General features: G+C 45.1%; 1 protein-coding gene and 1 long non-coding RNA gene across 14 annotated transcripts in view; one reads left to right on the top strand and one right to left on the bottom strand.

Moving 5' to 3' along the window:
* FHAD1 (forkhead associated phosphopeptide binding domain 1) overlaps positions 1-12,749 on the bottom strand; it is a 160,279-nt gene extending 147,530 nt beyond the window's left edge. For all 13 annotated transcript variants that reach the window (XM_032300467.1, XM_032300474.1, XM_032300468.1 and 10 more), the window contains exons 1-2: positions 12,605-12,749; positions 7,761-7,867 (exon numbers count right to left, since the gene is read on the bottom strand). In XM_032300467.1, coding sequence (XP_032156358.1) covers positions 7,761-7,853 — 93 coding nt within the window. In that variant the 5' untranslated portion in view covers positions 7,854-7,867; positions 12,605-12,749. The remainder of the gene's footprint in view (positions 1-7,760; positions 7,868-12,604) is intronic.
* A 2,641-nt stretch (positions 12,750-15,390) lies between these two features.
* Positions 15,391-17,031, top strand: LOC116566324. The gene is made up of 2 exons (XR_004275832.1): positions 15,391-15,429; positions 16,062-17,031. It is a non-coding gene; the product is annotated as an uncharacterized LOC116566324 (long non-coding RNA).
* The last annotated feature ends 6,182 nt before the right edge of the window (positions 17,032-23,213 follow it).

The raw sequence follows: 23,213 nt of genomic DNA, 5'->3' as shown, positions 1-23,213 counted from the left end.
ATTTGTCAGGTAGGTCACACACTTCACCAGGGAGGGGAGGGGGTGCCCCCACTGCTGGGGGGGGGCCTGACCCTGTAAGCCTTCACTGGAGGGCAGTGTGGCGATGCCATCAGAGCTGCAGCCATACAAGCCCTTGACACGGCACATGGACTCACACGTCTGTGAAATGATGGGTAAAAGCTATTCAGTGCACCATTGTTTAATAATCATAAAAAAGACTTTGATACCGGCTCTGATGGTTCTTATCGGCAGCCCAGAAATGGCAGGTGCCAGGCAAAGGGATACGGCTCGTGGGGTTGGATGGTTCTGTTGTGTTTGTGAGATTACTCCTGTGCCCTGACCTCTGATCCCATATGAGAAGGGGTTGACCTGCTATAGAGAACATTCCCCCCAGGGAGAAAAAAGTCAACTAGCAGGATGCTGTCCACAAAGGGCGGAAAGGCAGGCACAAGTGTTTCTCCCGCATCCCCTGCGGTTTCTGTCCTTTGCTTTTCTCCATGGTCTTCTAGCCATGGCACTGCATTCGCTCGGGCTGCCCTCTAAGTTAATTGTAAAGGGAATCCTGAAACCTCCCCAGTGAAGGGCAGGGAAAGGGTAAGGTCCTAGGAAGAAGATCAACTCTCCACTCATTTTTTTTTTTTTGAGGCAGAGTCTCCCTCTGTTGCCCAGGCTGGAGTACAGTGGCATGATCTCGGCTTACTGCAACCTCCCAGGTTCAAGTGATTCTCCTGCCTCAGCCTCCCAAGTAGCTGGGATTGCAGGCATGTATCACCACACCTGGCTAATTTTTGTAGTTTTAGTAGAGATGGGGTTTCACCATGATGGCCAGGCTGGTCTCAAACTCCTGGCCTCAAGTGATCCTCCCACCTTGGCCTCCCAAAGTGCTGGGATTACAGGCGTGAGCCACTGCGCCCGGCCAGTTTTCCACTCTTTGGTCTTTGCTCCTCTTTTCCTCAAAACAAAGTATATTGAAATCATACACAAAAAGAAAAACAAAAAGAGCAAACAGGAGCTCCCCTGATATCAGAATGGAAGAAGCCACTGTCCCTGGAGATGGCACAGCAAGAGGGAGGGAAGCGTCAAGGCTGGGCTCTCAAGGTGCGGTCCTGGAAGCATCTCTGTGGGGACCTCCACTTGAGCAAAGCAGAGAAATGGGCAGATTCCTGACTTCACCTAATCCCACTGTGTCAGAAGCCTGGGGATTCATGTTTAAAAATCACACTCTTATGCACACAAAAAGCCCAACAACTATTGGCTTGTGACATTGCTGCATTCTGGAAGAATTAAGTCCCTTTCCTATCGGTGTTTAAGTAACAGCCACATCCAACTATAAACATTACAGTTCAAAAACAGCATCATATTATATGGATTATAATCAGAAGGTTCAGCTCTGAAATGGGCGAAGCTGGTGGCCGAGGTTTTCCAGCCCTGTGCAATGCAGGAGGGGAGATTCTGAAAGGAGCTTCTGATTTTATCACATGGCAACCAGGGAGCCCATTTCAACAGGCAGGACTCCCACTTGATGAAAATCCGTCAGTGGCATCTTCCCATCATTTTTCAGATAAAGACCAAAATGCTTAAGGTGGCATGAAGGAGTCCTGCCTGTCTCTTAGCTCTCCCCCTTCCCACTCTGACCTCTACACACTGGTTTTCTTTCAGTCTAACAGGCGTACCACATGCTCTTCCACCCCAGGGCCTTTGCACATGCGGCTTCTTCTCTGTCTAGTTAAGTCCTCGTCATCCTCTATATGCCTTTCCTTTACAGCCCTGACATAGGCTTGAAACCATCTGCAGAGCAGATCCTCTCATAGGAGAAAGAACTATGTCTCTCTCCTAGCAGCTTCCTGATTGCAAAGACCATGTGTGAGTATCCCCAGGCTTACCTCTGTGCTGGGGCTCCAGGCAAATGTCTGTGGAATGAATGAGTGATAATAAGAGCAAAAACCAGGCTGGCTAAAACAGGCTTCCTGTTGCCATTAGGAAACCAAACTCCTTTCACGATACAGAAAAAAAAAAAAAAAAAGTCTGGAGAGCAACACCCTACAAATATCAATTCGGATTGTCCCTGAGTCATATGATTACAAGTGACTTTTATTTTTTTCTTCACAGTTTGTTTTCTCCCAATGTTTTAAAAACCAATAGGTACATAATTACCTTCCATTATCAGAATATGTGAATGATGTTAGAATATGACAATATCAATAAGCAAAAAAAAATGTCAGCTTTGCAAATCAATATATTAATAAATCTTTAGAAGCATGGCTCCTATTCTTTAGATTTATCCAAGTAAATAAAACAATCTTTTTTCTTTGCTAGGTATAACTGCTGAGTAATTTCAACGCTGATTTTTTTTTCTAGATTCCTGCACCTTATTTAGTGGAATGACTTCTAGTGGCACAAATAAGACAAACGATAAATTGACTGTTGAATTATTACTCAGGGTGGCCTACAGCTGATCATGCATGATTCTCAAGTTAATCAGAAAGCACAGTGAAGGCAGAAGCAGGGTAATTTTCACCTTATCTTGTCTTATATTTTCTGAAAAATATGGGCACCCTGTAGGTTTCAGTTCTTCAAAAACGAGTCTGTGTCCCCCACATCCCTTCTTAAAGCAAATCTCCTCTCCCAAATCAATTTAAGCTTTGGGAAGAAGATTTGTCTAAGAGAAGATATAAAAGCCCATTAAAAGTCTATTCACAAAGCATCTGGCAATTCATGTATCATCTGTTCTCTCGGGAGCCAATGTAAGCACATGCTTCTGGAAATGCAACTGATTCCTTCATAAATCAATGGAACTGTTGCTGACAGTGGTGACTTACTTTTTAAACCAAGGCCAAGGAGCAGTAAGCAGGCTATTATTTTTATACAGTCAATGCTGCTCAATTTCTGTCTGTCTCTCTCGCTTTCTCTCTCTCTCTCTATATATATACATATACATAATATATATATATATATACATACATATACATAATATATATATATATATATATAAAATAATTGTCCTCATTAGTTTCCTTTTCCAAGTAACTTGTTAATATCAGTGGATACCCATCTTAACCCTATGAACAAGAATTCTCAGTCTCCATGTTACGTGACCATAATAATGATTATGGTGTCATTTATTTAGTACCATGTGCCAAGTACTTTATATGCATTTTCTCATTTAATCCCTGCAATCCTGTGAGATAAGTGGTTTACAGATGGAGAAAATGAGCTCAGTATGATTAAGTAATTTGCTCGAAGTCACACAGACAGAAAACGGTCTAAGAGATTCAAATCCAGGTCTGTCTCCAAAGTCTGTGCTTTTAAAAATTACTAGTTTTTTACTAATTTATGACTAATATCATAGTCCAGTTCAAAACAGAGATCATTGTCTCTACCTTGGCCACTCAGAAAGTAAAGCTACCTTAAATCTATCCCTTGTTATGATACAGAAGAAACAACGATTCTTTTTATTTGATTCTTCCTCTTTGCACAAGAGCAGTTTTTTTGTGTTTTTGTAGGGAGACCATGTAATGGATGAGAATCTCAAGGGAAGGTATGTTGGGTTATTTTAAAATCTATTGCATTTACAACGCTCTTAGAAAACTATAAATACAGAGGGATTGTTCTCCATTTGATAAAGAACATCGACAAAAAACCCTACAGTTAATATCATATTTAATGATGAAAGACTGAATGCTTTTCCCCTAAAATCAGGAACAAGGCAAATATAAAGATTTATACTGCTCTTATGCAACAGAGTGCTAGAAGTCCCAGCCAATGCAATATCTCAAGAAAAGAAAATTAAAAGTATACAGATGAAAAAGGTAAAAATAAAACTGTTTCAGTTTGTAGATAACATGGTAACATCCTAAGAAAGTGACAAAAAAAACTTCTAGAAAGTTCAGTTAAGGTTGCAAGATACCATATAAGCATACAAAAAACAATTATGTTTCTATATACTGGCAATGAACGATGGCCACTGAAATTTAAAGTGTAATACTATTTACCATCACAAACAAAAAAGGAGAAATTAAGTACTTACGTATAAATTCAGCAAAACATGTACAAGATTTGTATGCTGAAAGCTACAAAGTATTCATGAAAGAAATCAAAGACAACCTAAATCAACACAGAAACATACCATGTTCATGGATTGAAAAACAACATAGTAAATACATAAATTCTTTCCACATTGATATATAGGTTTAAACATAATTTCTATCAAAATCTCCGTAAGACGGTTCATAGATGCAGACAGACTTATTCTGAAATTTATATGGAAAGGGAAAGGAAGCAGAAGAGGTAAAACAATTTTGAAAACAAAAAATGAAATGGGAGAAATTACTCTATCTGACTTAAGACATACATAGCTGCAGTAATCAAGACTGTGTCATTTGGTAAAAGGGTAGACACATAGATCAATGGAACACAATAGGGAACTCAGAAACAGGCCCCTCACAAGTATGGCCAAATGATTTTTTACAAAAATGCAAATGCAATTTAATGGAGAAAGAATAGTCTTTCCAAGAAATGGTGCTGGAGCAACTGGCTATCTATAGTGGGGGAAGAAAAAAAGAACCTTGACCTAAGCCTCACATTGTATACAAAAATGAATTCAAAATGGTTCATGGACTCAAACATAAAACTCTAAAACTTTTAGAAAAAAAAAAAAAACAGAGAAAAAACTTTAGGATCAAGGACTTAGCAAAGTGTTCACAGACGTGACACCAAACACATGATAAACCGGACTTCATCAAAATTCACACTTTTGCTCTGAGGAAAGCAAAAGTTTCTCCTCTGTTAGAAGGATGAAAAGACAAGCTACATAGGCTGGGAGAAAATATTTGCAAACCATGTACCTGACAAGGCACTCATATCTGGAATACACACAGAACTTTCAAAACTCAACAGTAAAAAACCCAAACAGTCTAAGCAGAAAATGGGCCTAAGACCTGAAGAGGCATTCTATCAAAGAGGATATGCAAAAGCCAATTAAGGACATGAAAAGATGTCATGCATCACTAGCTGTTATGGAAATGCAAATTAAGAGCATGATGAGATATCACTGTAATCTTACAGAACAGCTAAAATAAAAATTAAAAATGACAACATCAATTTTTACAGACAACACTGTATTCTTACAGAACAGCTAAAATAAAAATTAAAAATGACAACACCAATTGCTGGTGAGGATGCAGAGAAACTATCTCATAGGTTACAGGTGGGAATGTAAAATAGTACAGTCACTCTAGATAAGAGTTTCACCGTTTTTTTTAGACACCAAACATATACTGACCAGAAGATCTAGCAATCACACTCCAAAGTATTTATCCCAGAGAAAGAAACACGTATGTTTACCCAAAAACTTGTACACAAATATTTATAGCAGACTTATTTGTAACAGCCCCAAATTGGAAATAATAAGAATGTCCTTCAATATGTGAATGGCTAAACAAACAGTGGTACATCCATACGATGGAATCCTGCTCAGCAACAAAAATGAACAAGCCGACAACCTAAATGGATCTCAAGGCATTATGCTGAGCCAAAGCAAAGCAAAGCAAACAAAAGCTCCAGTCTCAAAAGGCCACACACTGTACAATTTCATTTCTTTTTTTTTCTTTCTGAGACAGAGTCTTGCTCTGTCGCCCAGGCTGGAGTGAAGGAGCACGATCTTGGCTCACTGTAACCTCCACCTCCCAGTTCAAGTGATTCTCCTGCCTCAGCCTCCCAAGTAGCTGTGATTACAGGTGCCCGTCATCACGCCCAGTTAATTTTTGCATCTTTAGTAGAGATGGGGTTTCACCATTTTGGCCAGGCTGGTCTCGAACTCCTGACCTCAAGTGATCCACCAGCCTCGGCCTCCCAAAGTGCTGGGATTACAGCCATGAGCCACCACGCCCGGTCATATAATTTCATTTCTATAACATTCTCAGAATGACACAATTCTAGAGATGGAGCACAGATGAGTGATTGCCAGGGGTAGGGGTGGTGCAGAGAGAACGTATTGTGGCTATAAAGGCTACCAAAAGGGAAACCTTTGATGAGGGAATAGTTTTATATTTTGATTGCAACACACAAATCTATTCATATACACGTGATCTATAAAATGGTACAGAACTACTGTCTCTCTCTCTCTCTCACACACACATACACACACACACACACACACACACACACACACACACACACAGCACCTATGTCAATTTCCTGGATTTGATATTGTTATAGTCACACATAGTTTGTAACCATTGGAGGAAACTGGGTGAAAGGTAGGTGTGATCTCTATGGAACTTCCTGTGAATCTCTAATTTCAAAATAAAGAGTTAAAAAAAGTCTCTTGAGTAAGGTCTGAAAGAAATCTGCTTTTCACAGTTATGAAGAGATTCCACAGCATTTCTCTTTCCACTTCAATATTTTAACCCCCTTCCATATTTCGAAAGGCTCAAAGCCACTGGTTTCATTATTCTTCTCCTTCCTTCAATTTCCTCGGCTGTCAATGAGCTGAGGCTTTGGACCAAACCACAGCTAACTCAAAGAATGAAATGAAAGAATGCCCAGGCTAAGCCCAGGACTTGGAGGTCCAGGGCTTCCCTGGCCTCTGAGGGGCCCACAGCAGTCCCATGGGGTTTTGAAAGGGAGAGAGCCCTAGCCCAGAGCAGGCAAAGGCCAAAGCACCAGGTCTATGCCCACCTTCCGAACCACACATCAGGCTGCTGGGGAGATGACCACAGGTGTTAGGTAGGAGGTGGTACTCCACTCCAGAGGTGGGGCTCAGACGCCAGACCAGATTGAGGACTGGCTAAAACAGGGCCAAGGTGAAAGCAGTTTTCAATCAGACCTGCCCACCAGTGTGCCATGTCAATTTACTATTGCCATGGCAACACCTGGGAGTTGTCACCCCTTTCCACGGCACCCAATGATCCAAAAGTTATTATCCCTTCCCTGCATAAACCACCCCTTAATCTGCATGCCATTAAAAGTGAGTATAAGGCCAGGCACGGTGGCTCACACCTGTAATCCCAGCTCTTTGGGAGGCTGAGCAGGCAGATCACAAGGTCAGGAGTTCAAGACCAGCCTGGCCAACATGGTGAAATCCCATCTCTACTAAAGATACAAAAAATTAGCTGGGCATGGTGGCAAGCACCTGTAATCCCAGCTACTCAGGAGGCTGAGGCAGGAGAACCGCTTGAACCTGGGAGGTGGAGGTTGCAGTGAGCTGAGATCACGCCACTGCACTTCAGCCTGGGTGACAGGGTGAGACTCCGCCTTGGAAAATAAATGAATAAATAAAAATAAAAATTAAAATTAAAGTGAGTATAAATATGACTGCAAAACTGCCCTGAGCTGCTACTCTCTGCCTACGGGGTAGCCCAGCTCTGCGGGAGCAGTCACACAGCTGTCACACTGCCGCTTCAGTGAGGCTGTTTGCTTCTACTCCTGGCTTGCCCTTGAATTCTTTCCCAGGCAAAGCCAAGAACCCTCTCAGGATAATCCCTACTTTGGGGCTCATCTGCTCTGCATCGGGTGGGACATCAACAGATGTGTTCAGCAAAGGACAGCATCATGCTCTGCACAGCACTCAGCTTCACTCTTTATCCCAGGGAAATGGGGTACCCTTGGCAACTGGCTGTTGGTGGCACACAAAGGAAAGGTATGGCTGTTTGCTTAAGGCCATGTTGTACAAGAGATTTGTGTCCACATAATGCTAAGGTCTGTTGGAGAGGGAAGGAAGGGGCCGGGGGGGGAAGGGAACAGGTGGGAAGACTTCTTACCTGTAAAACAAGGTCTGAATCTTCATGCCTTCCAATTGTGGTACTTTTATTTAGGACAAAAAAACCTTCTGCGCTCTTCAGATAGGCTTTCATTCTCTCTGTTTTCCCTACATAAGGTTTTCAGAAAGAATTTTGTTAGAAAAATTCAGTCCTCCAATTATTCAGCAAAGTCACACTTAGAATGAATGAAATAACCATTGAGTCATGTCCAAAGTGAGAAATTCGAAGAGCGGGGAGTCGATAGATGAGTCAACAATGAAAAGGACAATTCTGCAGGTTTTTTTTTTAAATTTATTTTATTGCATTTTAGGTTTTGGGGTATATGTGAAGAACATGCAAGATTGTTGCATAGGTACACACGTGGCAGTGTGATTTGCTGCCTTCCTCCCCATCACCTACATCTGGCATCTCTCCCCTTGCTGTCTCTCCCCAACTCCCCACCCCCCACCATCCCTCCCCTATTTCCCCCCAACAGACCGCAGTGTGTAGTGCTCCCCTCCCTGTGTCCATGTGTTTTCATTGTTCAACACCCGCCTATGAATGAGAACATGCGGTGTTTGATCTTCTGCTCTTCTGTCAGTTTGCTGAGAATGATGGTTTCCAGGTTCATCCATGTCCTTACAAAGGACACAAACTCATCATTTTTGATGGCTGCATAATATTCCATGGTGTATATGTGCCACATTTTCCCTGTCCAGTCTGTCATCGATGGACATTTGGTCTACTATAAGGACATGTGCACACGAATGTTCATTGCAGCACTGTTTACAATTCTGCAGGTTTTTAAGATGATGTCTTCTAACCATGAAATCTGGCATAGGAAAGCCTGGTTCTAATCATCAAACAGAGGGTATTTCTTAAGTAACTCAGGACACAAACAAAAGTTAAAACAACCTGACAACAAATCTGAGTTCCACTGATAATTGCTTTCCACCACCCAGCAAGCTTAGTATGAGCTTAGTGATCTGGCATACCAGAAATTCAAGTTCAGTGTTCCTAACCCATCCCTTACTAGCTCTGTGACCTTGGAGTTACTTATTCGCTCTCCATGACTCAGTTTCCTCATCTATAAAATGGGTATTGTTTTTTTGAGACAGGGTCTCAATTTGTCTCAATCAGGGTCTCAATCTTGGCTCACTGAAGCCTCAATCTCCTGGGCTCAAGCAATCCTCCTGCCTCAGCCTCCCAAGTAGCTGACACTACAGGTGCATGCCACCACACCTGGCTAATTTTTTGTAGAGATGGAGTCTTGCTACGTTGCCCAGGCTAGTCTCAAACTCTTGAGCTCAAGCAGTCCTCCCACCTTGACCTCCCAAAGTGCTGACATTACAGATGTGAGCCACCACACCAGCCTAAAATGGGTTTTGTGAGGATTAAATGCGGTAATACATGTGAGGTATCTAGAACAGTGCCTGGCACACACTGAACACTCATTTGTACTACTCGTATTAGTGTTGTTTAACCTGGGCTTGTCAAACTCTGATCCAAGGAAGCCTAAACTTCTATGGGGTTTATTTTATTCATTCATTCATATTTAGAGATGGGGTCTTGCTCTTTGCCCAGGCTGAGTATAGTGGCACAATCATAGCTCACTGCAGCCTCGAACTCCTGGGCTCAAGTGATCCTCCTGTCTCAGCCTCCAGAGTAGCTAGGAATACATGCATGCCACCATGCCTGCTTTAGAGTTCCTTGAAGCGTTAGCATTGGAGAGGCAGGCATTCAATGATGTTTTTCTTGTGAAATCACTGTATTTCTTCATTTATTTAGTTAGGGGAAAAAAGATTATTTCTAAAGGCAAAACATCAAGATTATAGCTCAGCCATGTGGTCAGGACCCTGGACAGGATTTCCCCCAACATTTTACTATAAAAATGTCAAACATACCGAGAGGCTGAAAGAAGCAGATAGTGAGCTCCTATGTACTCACCACCGAGATTCTACAATCGGCATTTTGCCATATTTGCTTTATTACATATCTTTCCAGCTAACCATGTGTCCATCTTACATTGTGGTGATTTCGAAATAAGTTCTGTACACATTCTTTTAAGACAGACACTTCAGTGTCTTTAGGAAGTTCTAAAATGTCAACAGTAATTCATTTCAATGCTTGAATCCGATTTGAGATTAGGTCCAAACATGCAGTGTGATGTCCTCTACCTCAATGCCTTGTCAAAGAAGAACAGTCTCTCTCTTGCCTATCAAGTGAAAAGTCACTGAAATGCCAAATTATTGGACTATGGATAAAAACAAAAATCAACTAGTTGTGATGGCACAGAATCTCAGGGCTGGTTCCGCCTGTCGCCATCATCTCTGTCATCATTCACGAGTCCCTAATAAGTGCCAGGCACTCTTCCTTGAATAATCTCTTTTCACCCTCAGAGCAACCCTGCAAGGTAAGTGTGATTATTGTCCTACTTTACAGATAAGGAGAGAATGAGCTGCAGAGAGGTTAAGGTCACCTAGCATTAGGTCAGGGAGAGAACGCTGAGCCGTTCAGGCAGCTCACCTTTTCACACCTCCATGGCTGCTGGGTGGGGAGGGGATGGGTTGGAGGAGCAGAGAGAGGGATTGTGTGGGGGAAGGGAGAGGTTGTCCTGGTTTGTTGACACTTGGGACATGAAATAACAGATAGCCCTTAACACCAGAATTCTATCCTCTGAAAAAGAGAAAAGACCCTACCTGGGAGTAAGAGAAATAAAAACAAGCCAGGTAGTTTATGTTTGTAAATTCCAAAGCCTATGAGAAACTCTCAGAAATATTAATACTTTCATATCAAGATAAATAATATTTTTAAGTCTGCTGTCTTTAATAGAGATAAAAAGACATTTCTTTTTCCAAAAGAACCACGCCCTATTGCCCTCGAATTGCCTGAGTTAATAATCTTCAGTTGAGGAGGACTACATTATCAAGTACCACATTCAAAACTAAAGTAAAACTAACCTAAAGTCAACTTTCGAGAAATGTCCCTTGCGAGAAAGCCACAGGAAATGCCACCAGAATAAAACCCCAAACCTGGACGATTGGCATTTTTTGTTCTTCAGCACTTCCCCAGATGTTCCCACAGCTGGTGCCTTGTGGTAGCTATCTGGCCACCCCGGCTAAAGGCGACTTCAGTCGCTTCTTTGTCTAGCTAGCATGTGTCGCTGCTGTGGTGCCTTCCTTGAGCTTATCATTCTGCCATTTTCTTGTTCGTTACTTAGCTATGTGTTTACTGTTCCCCTTTCACTAAGATATACGTTCCAAGAGAGTCAGAACTGTGTAGCTTTTGTTAGTCAATTATCTATGGGTTTCTTGTGTTTTTACCCATCTTCAGAGCAAAGACACTGACAGATTTTGTTCCACACGATCTTTCCAAGGATATCTGTAGGGCAAGCTTCCTGGGAGGATAGGGATAGTGTCCCTGTCAAGGGCAGAGTAGAGATTTGTTTATGATAAAGATGTCATCTCTGGCTGAACATGGTGGCTCACACCTGTAATCCCAGCACCTTGGGAGGCCAAGGTGGGCGGATCACCTGAGGACTCAGGAATTCGACACCAGCCTGGCCAACACGGCAAAAGCCCATCTCTACTGAAAATACAAAAAGATTAGCCGGGCATAATGGCATATACCTGCAGTCCCAGCTACTCTGAAGGCTGAGACAGGAGAATGGCTTGAATCTGGGCGGCAGAGGTTGCAGTGAGCCGAGGTTGTGCCACTGCACTTCAGGTGGGAAACATGAGTGAAACTCCATCTCAAAAAAAAAGAGAGAGAGAGAGATCATTTTTTCCAGGGCAAAGGTTGGGCACTGGCTAGCAGCTCCTTTTAAAAGACTGGAGTTTCCTGAGCTTGGGGTTCCTTACTGGGAATCAGACTTGCAGTGTGCACAGCATCCGCCTGGGCTGCCCTGATCACCCCAGGGGTCTTGCAGGGCAAGCTGAACCAATGCAAACATGAAGCTCACAGTGCCTGCTGTGCTGAGTAATAACATCCTTTGTCTCTGGTCCTGGTGTCTCTGGTCTTCTGCTAGCATCATTAAGCAGTGGCAGACTCACTTAGCTTGCAAGTAGTGTAAAATCTCAGACCCTTTGCAGTTCCTCACAGTTCTGTTCATTATTCCAATTTCATTTTTCCTTTCAGTATTAATCCTAGATGACATTTTGAAAAAATTGTCTATTTCTTTAGCTGAATGGGTTGGACAATATTTCCCCACTTTAATCTTGCCCTGTGAAGTCACCTCCCTACCGGAAAACACTGTAGAAAGTGATTAGATGTGTTAAACTCTGTAAATTAGTTCCATGACATAGGGCACCGACCATGGAAAAGAGCAAAAGAGCTTCAATCATCTGCACTCCCTGCTCCCGGGTCATCACTGAGAGAGAGAAGCAACATGTCTACTGAGGGGGTTATCAGATCTTAAGTGGCCTGTGAGCCCTAGAAATACTTCAATATTTAGAAAGGGAGAGGGTTTTTTTTGTGTGTTTTTTTTTTGAGACGGAGTTTCGCTCTTGTTCGGCAAGGGGGTTCTCTCTGACCGCTGGGTGGGTGTCGTCCATAAATCAGGGGCAGCAGGGGTGCCCCTCCTAACCCCAGCTGTACCCCCAGGACTTCCCAGAGTGGCATGACTGGTGCCAAGGAGGGGTCTCAGGCTCCCGGGGTCTTCCTCCGCGGGAGGCGTGGGGGCTGCACCTGGAAAGGAGGGGTTGGTATTGGGGCAGCTACTGCGGTGCTCCTGGGGACCGGAGCCTGGATCCCGGAGGATGGGGCCAGGGAGTCACCCCTTCTCCTTCTCCCAGCTCTAGTTCTCATGGGGCCGCCCCTTCCGGTCCCCGGTCTCTGCCCACCGCCCCTTCGCGCGCGGCACTCACCTGGTCGGAGGAGGAAGCCCACGCTACGCCGTCCGCCGAGGGCCCTGCCAGCTCGGGAGGCGCCGGGCCCGCTCCGGGGCGAGGCCTCCCGGCCGCGCTCCCACGGAGTCTCCAGCCGGCACCCGGCACCACGCGCGCCCGTCCGGCCTGTGTACGCGCGTCGCCATGGCAACGCCGCCGCGCGCCGGGGGGACCGGCCCAACAGGTGGGGGCGTGGCCTGCGCGGCGGAGGGGGCGTGGCCTGCGCGGCAGAGGGGGCGTGGGGACGCGCCAAGGGCGCCCATCCGGGTTACCGCCTGCCGCGCGCTCCAGGCCTCACGAGACTGCCCCGTTTCACAATGGGGGAAGCGGAGGCTCAGAGGTCACGGAAGCGGCCCAAGGCTTTACAGCGGGGAAAGAGCAGGGAGGAGATTTGATTCAAGAATCCTTTTCATTACCCCTCGCCGTAAGCTGGATGCGTTGAGGGAGGGTGGGGGGCGATAGGGAGAGGCAAGAGATTGATGGAGACCCTTGGAGGTTAGCATGCCCCCTGCCCTACCCAAATCTCCTCCTCTCCGTTACAGACCAGAAAATAGAAAGAGTAAGCCAGAGGGTTCCTCTGGGAGTGGGGTGGGGATTGGGAAAGGGATGGGGCGGAGCGAACAACTTTGAAAGAATGAGGATTTCTTCCATGTGCTGGGGAAAAAAATATTTCCAAACTCACAATGCTGCTGCCCCTGCTCCTCCCTGTAAAGAGTGACAGTTATTCGTTCTTTTGCTCTTTCTCTATCTCTGCAAACATCTTCTGAGTCCTGTGAATGTCACACACCGTTCCCAGGATACACCTGGAACAGGTATTGTCCTTGAGAAGCGCCTTGTCAGTCGGCACAGGACTCAGGGGTTGGAGTGAGTGAAGATGGGCAAATCCTGTCTCCCACCGCCGCCCACCTCCAATTCGGGGCAGACCGGCCTTGCTGACTCTACCTAGAGGTGATTCCTTTCACTGGCAGGAAATGGCTGACCAAGTACCTCAAAAAAAAACTCCAAGCGTTTTTGTAAGAGAGATGAACAGTGGCACACTCTAGCCTGGCGGTAAAGTTTGGCTGTGTGTCCCCACCCAAATCTCATCTCGAATTGCAATCCCCGTATGTTGGAGGAGGGGCCTGGTGGGAGGTGATTGAATCCTGGCGGCAGACTTCCCCCTTGCTTTTCTCTTGATAGCGAGTTCTCAAGGGATCTGATGATTTAAAAGTGTGGCAGTTCCCGCTTTGCTCTCTCTTTCTCTCTCCTGCTACACCATGTTCAACAATCTAGCTTCCTTGCTTCCCCTTGGCCTTCCGCCATGACCGTAAGTTTCCTGAGGTCTCCCTAGCAGTGCAGAACTGTTAGTCAGTTACACCTCTTTTCTTTATAAATTACTCAGTCTGAGGTAATTGCTTTATAGCAGTGTGAGAACAGACTAATACACCTAGCCAGTAGGAAGAGGATCTGAGAGAGAGAAATCGTAGACACTGATTTGGGGTGGAATATATGGTGAAGATGCTCAAACATGCCTGGAAGCTTTTAGAAATGCGGATTTCTAGGCACAGACCTCAGAGATCCTGATTTAGCAGGCCTGGGGCATAATCCAGGAATGTGCATTTGCAGCAAGCTTGACAAAAACCCTGATTTATACAATTGAACTGCAGAGACCTCTCTTGGAGTCTGTCCCTAGAGACCTTTTCCAGGCCCTCAGTCTGGAAGGTTCTGCCTAGATCAGTTTTCTACAACCAGAAAGATTCTAGGCATAAAGTGCTAGGAGTGACCACAAGGGCTGGGAACCACGTGATGGCTTCACAGGAACAGAGAGGGTCAGGCCCCACTCCCCACACGTTTCTGCCTCAGAGCCTTCGTTCTTGCTGGTTCCTGTGCCCGGAATGCACTTCCTCCCAGTAATCTTCTTTGCCTTCTTTATTTTAGCTTTTTACTCATATATCATCTTTTCTAAAACTGTTTTTTTGGAAAAATAAAACCACCACCACCAAATAAACAGCAAAAAAGAACAAATAAAAACAACAAGAAAAACTAAAGCAAATAAAAACAAAACGGCCAGGCGTGGAGGCTCACACCTGTAATCCCAGCACTTTAGGAGGCCAAGGCAGGTGGATCGCGAGGTCAAGAGATTGAGACCATCCTGGCCAACATGGTGAAACCCCGTCTCTACTGAAAATACAAAAATTAGCTGGGTGTGGTGCTACATGCCTATAAACCCAGCTACTCAGGAGGCTGATGCCTGAGAATCGCGTCAACCCAGGAGGTGGAGGTTGCAGTGAGCCAAGATCGAGATCATGCCAGTGCACTCCAGCCTGGGTGACAGAGCAAAACTGTCTCAAACAAAGAAACAAACAAACAAAAGAACAAGAGCACATCCAGACAAAATAAAAACCCAACACTCTATCCCTCTTCCTTTCTTTTTGCTGCCTGCCGTAGTTGGGATATTTGACCTCTCCAGATCTCATGATGAACTCTGATCCTCAGTGTTGGAGGTGGGGCCTGGTGGGAGGTGCTTGGGTCATGGGGGCGAATCCTTCATGGATGGCTTGGTGCTGTTCTTGTAGGGTGCGTGAATGCTTACTCTCAGTTTCCACAAGAGCTGATTGTTAGAAAGAGCCTGGCACCTCCCCCTTGCTTGCTCTCACTTCCTCTCTCATCATATGATCTCTGCACTTGCAGGCTCTACTTTCTGCCAGGAGTGGAAGCAGCCTGAGACCCTCACCAGAAGCAGATGCTGGTGCCACGCTTCTTGTACAACCTGCAGAACCGTGAGCCAAATAAACCTCTTTTCTGGATAAATTACCCAGCCTCAGGTATTACTTTATAGCAACACAAATGGACTAAGATGCCACTTACCATTAACTCACATACTATTTCTTTTCTTTCTTTATGTTGTTTATTGTGTCTCTCTCCCTGATCCCTGGTGGACACTAAATGCCATGAAGGCAGGGATTTTTTTTTTCCTGTTTTGTTGGCTGCTATGCTACCAGTCCCCAGAACAATGTCTGAATGAATAAATATGCAGGGGGAAGGCCCTGCCACTCTTCTGAATTCTGGTCTCCTGTCCTCGCCCCAGGATGCCGGTTTCTCTAGTCCCCTGCCCAGGCCTGAACACCATCTCCACCCCTACTCCTATCGCTCCATACTCTTGTCATTAACATGAACCCAGTGTTGGGAACCAGCCCAACCCTGTACGTGGGTGCCCGGAGTCCCCGCGGTGATGAGGGAGTGAGAAAAGAAGTAAGACAGACAAGAGTAGAAGTTCACAGTATGGGTCCGGGGGTCCAACGGTGACCCCTGTTGGCGTTGAGCTCTGGGCTGGGTGGGGACTGGGGGCAGAGCGGGAAGGGCGTGTGTCTTACAGCATTCAATAGCAAATGTGATTCTTCTAAGAAATTCTAACTAAGGACACTGAGTTTTACCACCCATTGTCTATTCTATCCAGGTGCCTCTGCAAAAGAGGCACAGTAGATAATGCGCCACAAGGTCTGAGCACACACAATGCATCAAGGGGCTTTTAACTCCTGAGCACTGCAGACCCAGAGCAATCGGAATTACTCCATATTCTGAGAACATAGGCAGAGCCTGTGGCGTTGGTTATCACTGCCCTGCAAGACTTTCCTGTCCTGCAAGCTCCCATCTGCAAAGACCGTCCTGTGTCTTGTGAGCAGAGGTCGCATTCCCGCTCAGAGTTCCTGCACAAGCCCTCTTTACGAGCCCCTCATGCAGACCCTATGTTGGGAAGAGATCGTGGGACCAAAGCCGTCTTTGCCGCCTCCCAACCCCACTGCAGCGTTCGCGGTTTAAAGTGCTCTCAGACGGTCTTCACTAGAGGCCTCCTGTTACCACTTGATCTCTGCTTTTATTTCACTGCACCATAGTTTGGAGTTTTCTTAATTCACTATTTGATCCGGGGCACAAATCTCAGTGTATAAAAAGCAAAGCAAGCTTGTAATCATTTATGAGTAACACAGATCTGCCCCGGCCATCTTTTCCTACAACCCAGGACACAAACTTGCTCACTATCCAACAGACCCCAATGAAACCCAGGCCGGCCATGAGCTGAAACAGCCCATGACCCTCACCAGGCTTTAAGAGGTCATCTGTTGCTGTTAGTTAATATCTCAATGAAAAAAATAAAGCAACAAAAACCTAAACTGAGAGCAAAGCTGGCACTCAGAATCAGTGAAGCTGAAGTTGCCAAATCTTAATTAAGGATGCTCTGTCCCTCAGGATGCCATTATCTCAAGGGGTGCAAAACTCTTGAAACCCAATTTCGTATCATCCATTTTCATTTTGTAAACAGAAAATCAAATACCCAATAACTTAGGGCTTTATGATATCATTTCCCGGGCTGGGTGGGAGAGTTGTACCTTGCAATTAAACAGTGATGAGACATTAAAAATACTGTCCCTTAAAAAAAACACAGAGGTGTTTCTAGATTATTTGTGCTTCTTGGTAGCACCTACAGTTAATCTTTTTTTTTTTTTTTTTTTTTTTTTTGAGACGGAGTTTCACTCATGTTACCCAGGCTGGAGTGCAATGGCGCGATCTTGGCTCACCGCAACCTCCGCCTCCCGGGTTCAGGCAATTCTCCTGCCTCAGCCTCCTGAGTAGCTGGGATTACAGGCACGCGCCACCATGCCCAGCTAATTTTTTGTAGTTTTAGTAGAGACGGGTTTTCACCATGTTGACCAGGATGGTCTTGATCTCTTGACCACGTGATCCACCCGCCTCGGCCTCCCAAAGTGCTGAGATTACAGGCGTGAGCCACTGCGCCCGGCCCTACAGTTAATCTTTTATTGAACTCTCGGTGGCTAGCAAGCCCATATTGTAGGAAATAACACTCAGAAACAGGGAGAAATGTGCCCAAGGTTCACAGAGCTAGAAAATCTGGCAGGATTTGAATCTAGATGAATGTGACAAAGAAGGTATTTCCCATGGGGACCTACAGGTGACAGCTGTCACAGTCACAAGATGCCACTCACTCACCGCCTGCTTTTTTTCACTTCTGAGCAGCCTGCACTCTTGTCTCTCCAAAGGCTCAGACAGTGCCCAGGCAGGGAGGGAAGGGGACATACGCCAAGAGGAGGCAGCTCAGGCCTGCCACCCACATTCCCTGCTGACATTGGGCACTGGGCTTCCTTCCTGCAGAACTTCTGCCCCCATAAAATCTCCTTCCTTTCCAGCCACTTTTCCTGGGCCATTCCTGACTGGGGAGAGCCCACCCATGTGCTCCATCCTCGGAGACCTGCCTGATGTTTCTCCTGATGTTCTCTGCTCCCTGATGTTGCATTCCAACATGAAATGAGTGCTGGCTTCAGGCCCCAGCCCCGGCCAGGACAGGTGGGGATGCTTCCCCAGCCTCTATGGCATGAAAGCCAGAGAAAGAGCAAGAGTGAGAGAGTACACGAGTGCAGGAAATAGCCAAGCTGTTGTGCAGGGTGACGGGTGACAGAGAGCAGAGGGCCCACTAGAGACTCCACAGCCCGTTAGTAACCTGACCATATAAGTTCAGGAAGTACGGATTTTTATATACAGACACACACATACAGACTCATAAAAATCGTTTCAAACCATGGAGAGAATCACTAGTAACTGAGGCCTCTGTAGCCATCCTTGCCTTTTCACCAGGCAGAAAATGAGAAAACATGCCGCTTCCTCTCAGGTGGGCTCTTGAATGCTGGTTTGGACCATCCATTTATCTTGCAAATCGGTCTTCAAAGTCAGCTCCCCTTGTTTCCTTGTGCTTTGCTGTGGGGGTCTGGCTGTACCATCCATTCAAAAACTGCAAAGTGTGCTGACCCCCTCTCCCCCGTCCTGGGCCTGCTTTTTGTTGCATTTTGTTTGTGCCTCACGTCCCTCGCCTGTAAAATGGGTATAACAATAGCACCGACCGAGAGGATTAAATGGGTTAATATGTACAAAAGAGTGGATCAGTGGCTGGTACAACTGAATGGGTCTATGAGTGTCTGCAATGATTACCTATTTTCTTTTCCTCTGATGCTGTGGGAGGAGAGCCCCAATATCAACCCAGGTCACACACACTCTGGAGAAACTTTGATTTGCATCAAAACTCAGTCCCACTCCAAAATAAACTTGATCTCTAGATGACTAGTCTCGTATCATCTGGCTGGCTGCTCTGAGACCTTTCTAGATGTGGATATGGATATAAGAGATAGGGTGTGCTCCTTCCTCTAGTCACAACTTGAGGTGATTCCTGGGAACCCAGCAGTCTCTATGGGGTGGCACCTGCTGGACAACTCCGTAAATTCTGCTTCCAGGCATGTGGGCAAACCTCTACTATGTTTTTCTGAGTGACAGTGAACCTTTATGAATGTGGTTAACAAAATCAGCTCATATTGTAGCAGGAGTGGCCGCGGCAAATGGATTTCCCTATCACTGAATACAGGAGGAAAGAGTTTATTTGGCCGGGAGCCTGGGCATAATTTGTCCAAAGCTCAGCTCCTCTAACAAAGGAAGGTTCTGCCTTTATATAGGCTTATACTTTAGTTATTACACATGGAATAATCTAAGGTTTATAGCTTTAGAAATCATATATGAAAAGGTTTCATCATAGTTTTAGGACTCACATGTGAAAAGGTTTTGGTTTACAGCTTCAGGAATCACATATGAAAAGGTTCCAGTTTACAATTTTAGGACTCACATGTGGAAAGGTTTTGGTTTACAGTTTCAGGAATCACATATGAAAGGGTTCCGGTTTACAGTTTTAGGACTCACACGTGAAAAGGTTTCTGGTTTGATCTTGTTTTAAGTAAAAATAGTGCCTTCCGGAGAATTTCCCTAAGACCCAGCCTGCCACCTGCAGGAAGGTGAAACAGGAGGCCCAGTCGGTCAGCCTTTTCTTCTATTGAAATGCAGTGTGATAGTCAAAGGGGAAGTTATCTGAGATGCCTGGGTCTCCCTCTTCAGTATTTATTAAGGCTAACAAGGTATCCACCACCATGTCATGCACAGTTTTAATTCTTAGCCCAACTCATTATACAGAAGGAGAAACTGAGGCACAGAAAAGTCAAGTAACTTACCCAGTTACAAGTCTTACAAATGGTAGTTCTGGAATTCAAACGCTGGCTGCTAGACTACAAAGTGCTATACTTTCTGTAAACTTTTTATTGAAGATAATATACATATTGAAAATACGCATTTGTCTCAGTTCATAATTGCACTTTATAGCATTACAAATGGGCTGAGACACCATTTGAATTTTTACTAAGTGTACTTACTCAGCTAACCAGAATCCAGATCAAGAAGCAAAACATCACCAGCACCCCTAGAAGTCTCCCTGTGACCCCTTCCAGTCATTATCTACCCCCGGGGGTTGCCTCTATCCTGACTTCCAATGTCATGGATTAGTTCTGTTTTGTTTGTTTGTTTGTTTTGAGACAGCATTTCACTCTTGTTGCCCAGGATGGAGTGCAATGGCGTAATCTCAGCTCACTACAATACCTGCCTCCCGGATTTAAGAGATTCGCCTGCCTCAGCCTCCCACGTAGCTGGGATTACAGACACCTGCTACCATGCCCAGCTAATGTTTGTATTGTTAGTAGAGGTGGGACTTCACTGTGTTGGTCAGGAGTTTGACCTCCTGACCTCAGGTGATTCACCTGCGTCACCTCCCACAGTGCTGGGATTACAGATGTGAGCCACCACGCTCAGCCAGTTCTGTTTGTTTTCGAACTTTATGTAAATGGAATCCTGCAAATTCCATCTTCTGTCTAGTTTCTTTTGCTCAACATTATGTTCGGGAGATTCAGGTATGTCTTTTCAAGTAGCTGCGGTTCATTCATTTTCCTTGCTCTGTGGCATTCCATTCTATTGGTTATCTATTGCTGCTTAACAAACTACCACAAACTTAGCAACTCAAAACAACCCACTTTTATCATCTCACTGTTTCTGGGGCTCAGGAATTGAGCAGGGCTCAACAGGGTCCTCTGCTTTAGGGTCTCACAGGCTGCAATCAAGGAGTTGGCCAGGACTGGGGTCTCATCTGAGGCTCAACTGGGGATAGATCTGCTTTCTTTTTTTTTGAGACAGGGTCTCTCCTGTTGTCCAGGCTGGAGTACAGCAGTGTGATCAGAACTCACTGCAGCCTTGATCTCCCAGCCTTAAGCAATCCTCCCACCTCAGCCTCCTGAGTAACTGGGACCGCAGCCATGCACCACTAAGACCAGTTATTTTTTTACTTATATTTTTAGTAGAGATGAGATCTTACTATGTTGCCCAGGCTCGTCTTGAACTCCTGTGCTCAAGTGGTCCTCCCACCTTGGCCTCCCAAAGTGCTGAGATTACAGGCATGAGCCACTGCACCTGGCTGGATCCATTTTCAAGCTCACATTCTTATTGGTAACATTCAGTTCCTTGAGCGTTGTCAGAAGGAGAGCCTCAGCTCCTTCCTGGGTATCAGCCCAGCTCACCCTTGGTTTCTTCCCACGTGGGCCCCTCTGGAACATGGCTTCTTCATCAATGCCAATAAGAGTCAATAGACAGAGTCTGTGACTCTGGACCCTCAATAGACTCTCAAGAGAGAGGTGGAAGTTACGATCTTATATAACGTAATCACAGAAATTACATCCCATCACCTATGCTGTTTTTTACACCCTAAAATAAGTTACAGGTGCTGCCTTGACAGAGTGTTATACTACTCAGCTTTGGATCCCAAGGGAATAAGAGAGAATTTTTCCCTAAGATTCTCCCAAAGGCCTCATGGCTTCTCATTTTCTCTGACTGAATCACCGACCCACTTCTAAGCCAATTAGTATGGTCCAGGGGACTGCTCTGCTCTGATTGGCCAAGCTTGAGTTACATGCCCATCCTTGCCCCCAGAGATGGAGTCAATTCTACCAGGAAAAGACTGAGACTGGGCTGAGAATAAGAAAGAGGGTGGTCTCCAAAGGGGAATCATATGTAACGCCATAATATTTTAGAAGAAAGGTGAATCAATATTGGGTGGCAGAAGCTTCAGATGTCTCCTGCAGTGGCTAACATGTACAAACCATGCTGACTTACTTTACAATTTGGATTTATGTCTTTTCTGGGGAAACTGGAACATCTGGCAATACTTGGGCTCTGTTCCTGTGCACAGAGCAATAGTCTGTGACGCATGTGGAGAGGCTGCCACCTCTAGGTACAGCCTGGGTCCTCCTCGCCCGACCCACTTATTCTTATTCCTTCTCATGTTCTATAACTGCTTGAGTTTTTACCCCTGATGTATTTCGATTATGTGGATCTGTTTATCCTGCCAGAATGGAAGTGCCAAAAGTACAGGGGTCAAATAGTTCTCCCTGTGTTCCCACAAAGTTCTGAGGTCAAATGCCTGGCCATTAAAAAAATTCAGCTTTTAGCCAGGTATGGTAGCTCACGCCTGCAATCCCAGCACTTTGGGAAGGAAGATCACTTGAGGTCAGGAGTCTGAAACCAGCCTGGCCAACATGGTGAAATCCTGTCTCTACTAAAAACACAATACTTAGTCAGGCGTGGTGGTGGGTGCCTGGAATTCCAGCTACTCAGGAGGCTGAGGCACGAGAATTGCTTGAACCCGGGAGGTGGAGGTTGCAGTGAGCTGAGATCATGCCACTGCACTCCAGCCTGGACAACAGAGTGAGACTCTGTTTCAAAAAAAAAAAAAAAATTCAACTTTTAATTTAGATATAGAGGGCAGATGTACAGGTTTGCTACATGGGCACGTTGTGTCCAGGTAGTGAGCATAGTATCAAATAGGTAGTTTTTCAACCCATCCCTCCATTTCCCTCCCCACTCAAGTAGTCTGCAGTGTTTACTGTTCCCATGTTTACGTTCATGTGAACTCAATGTTTAGCTTCTATTTCTAAGTGAGAACATGCAGTATTTGGGTTCCTGTTCCTCTGTTAATTTGCTTAGGATAATGGCCTCCTGCTGCAACCATGTTGCTGCAAAGGACATGATCTCATTCTTTTTTATGGCTACGTAGTATTCCGTGGTGTATATGTACCACATTTTCTTTATCCAATCCACCATTGATGGGCACCTAAGTTGATTCCATGTCTTTGCTATTGTGAATAGTGCTCTGATGAACATCAGAGCATACGTGTCTTTTTGGTAAAATGATCTTTTTCTTTTTGGGTATGTACCTGGCAATGGGATTGCTGGGTTAAATGGTAGCTCTGTTTTAAGTTCTTTGAGAAATCTCCAAACTGCCTTCCACAGTGGTGGAACTAATTTACATTCCAGCCAACTGTGGATAAGCATTTCCTTTTCTCAACCGCCTTGCTGGCTTTTGGGTTTTTTTCTTTTTCTTTTCTTTTTTTTTTTTTTTTCTGACTTTTTAACAATAGCCATTTTGACTGTTGTGAGATGGTATCTCATTGTGGTTTTGATTTGCATTTCTCTGATGATTACAGATGACGAGCCTGGCCATTTTGATCATCTCTTTCCTTGTTCATTTTTAAACCCTTCTTTGAAAAACGATTTAATACAAAGTAGAATCAGTATCTGGGAATTCCAACACCTGACGTCCTTGGGGTGCGAGGGAGTGTCTCAGTCTACTGTTTGTCTTTTCTTTCTGCTCACTTTTCCTCATACTGACTTGTTTCTTGGATGG

Source organism: Sapajus apella, unplaced genomic scaffold, assembly GCF_009761245.1.
Source record: "Sapajus apella isolate SASKATOON/1434 unplaced genomic scaffold, GSC_monkey_1.0 scaffold43, whole genome shotgun sequence".
Classification (NCBI taxonomy): domain Eukaryota; kingdom Metazoa; phylum Chordata; class Mammalia; order Primates; family Cebidae; genus Sapajus; species Sapajus apella.
This window is presented reverse-complemented; position numbering and strand designations above follow the sequence as displayed.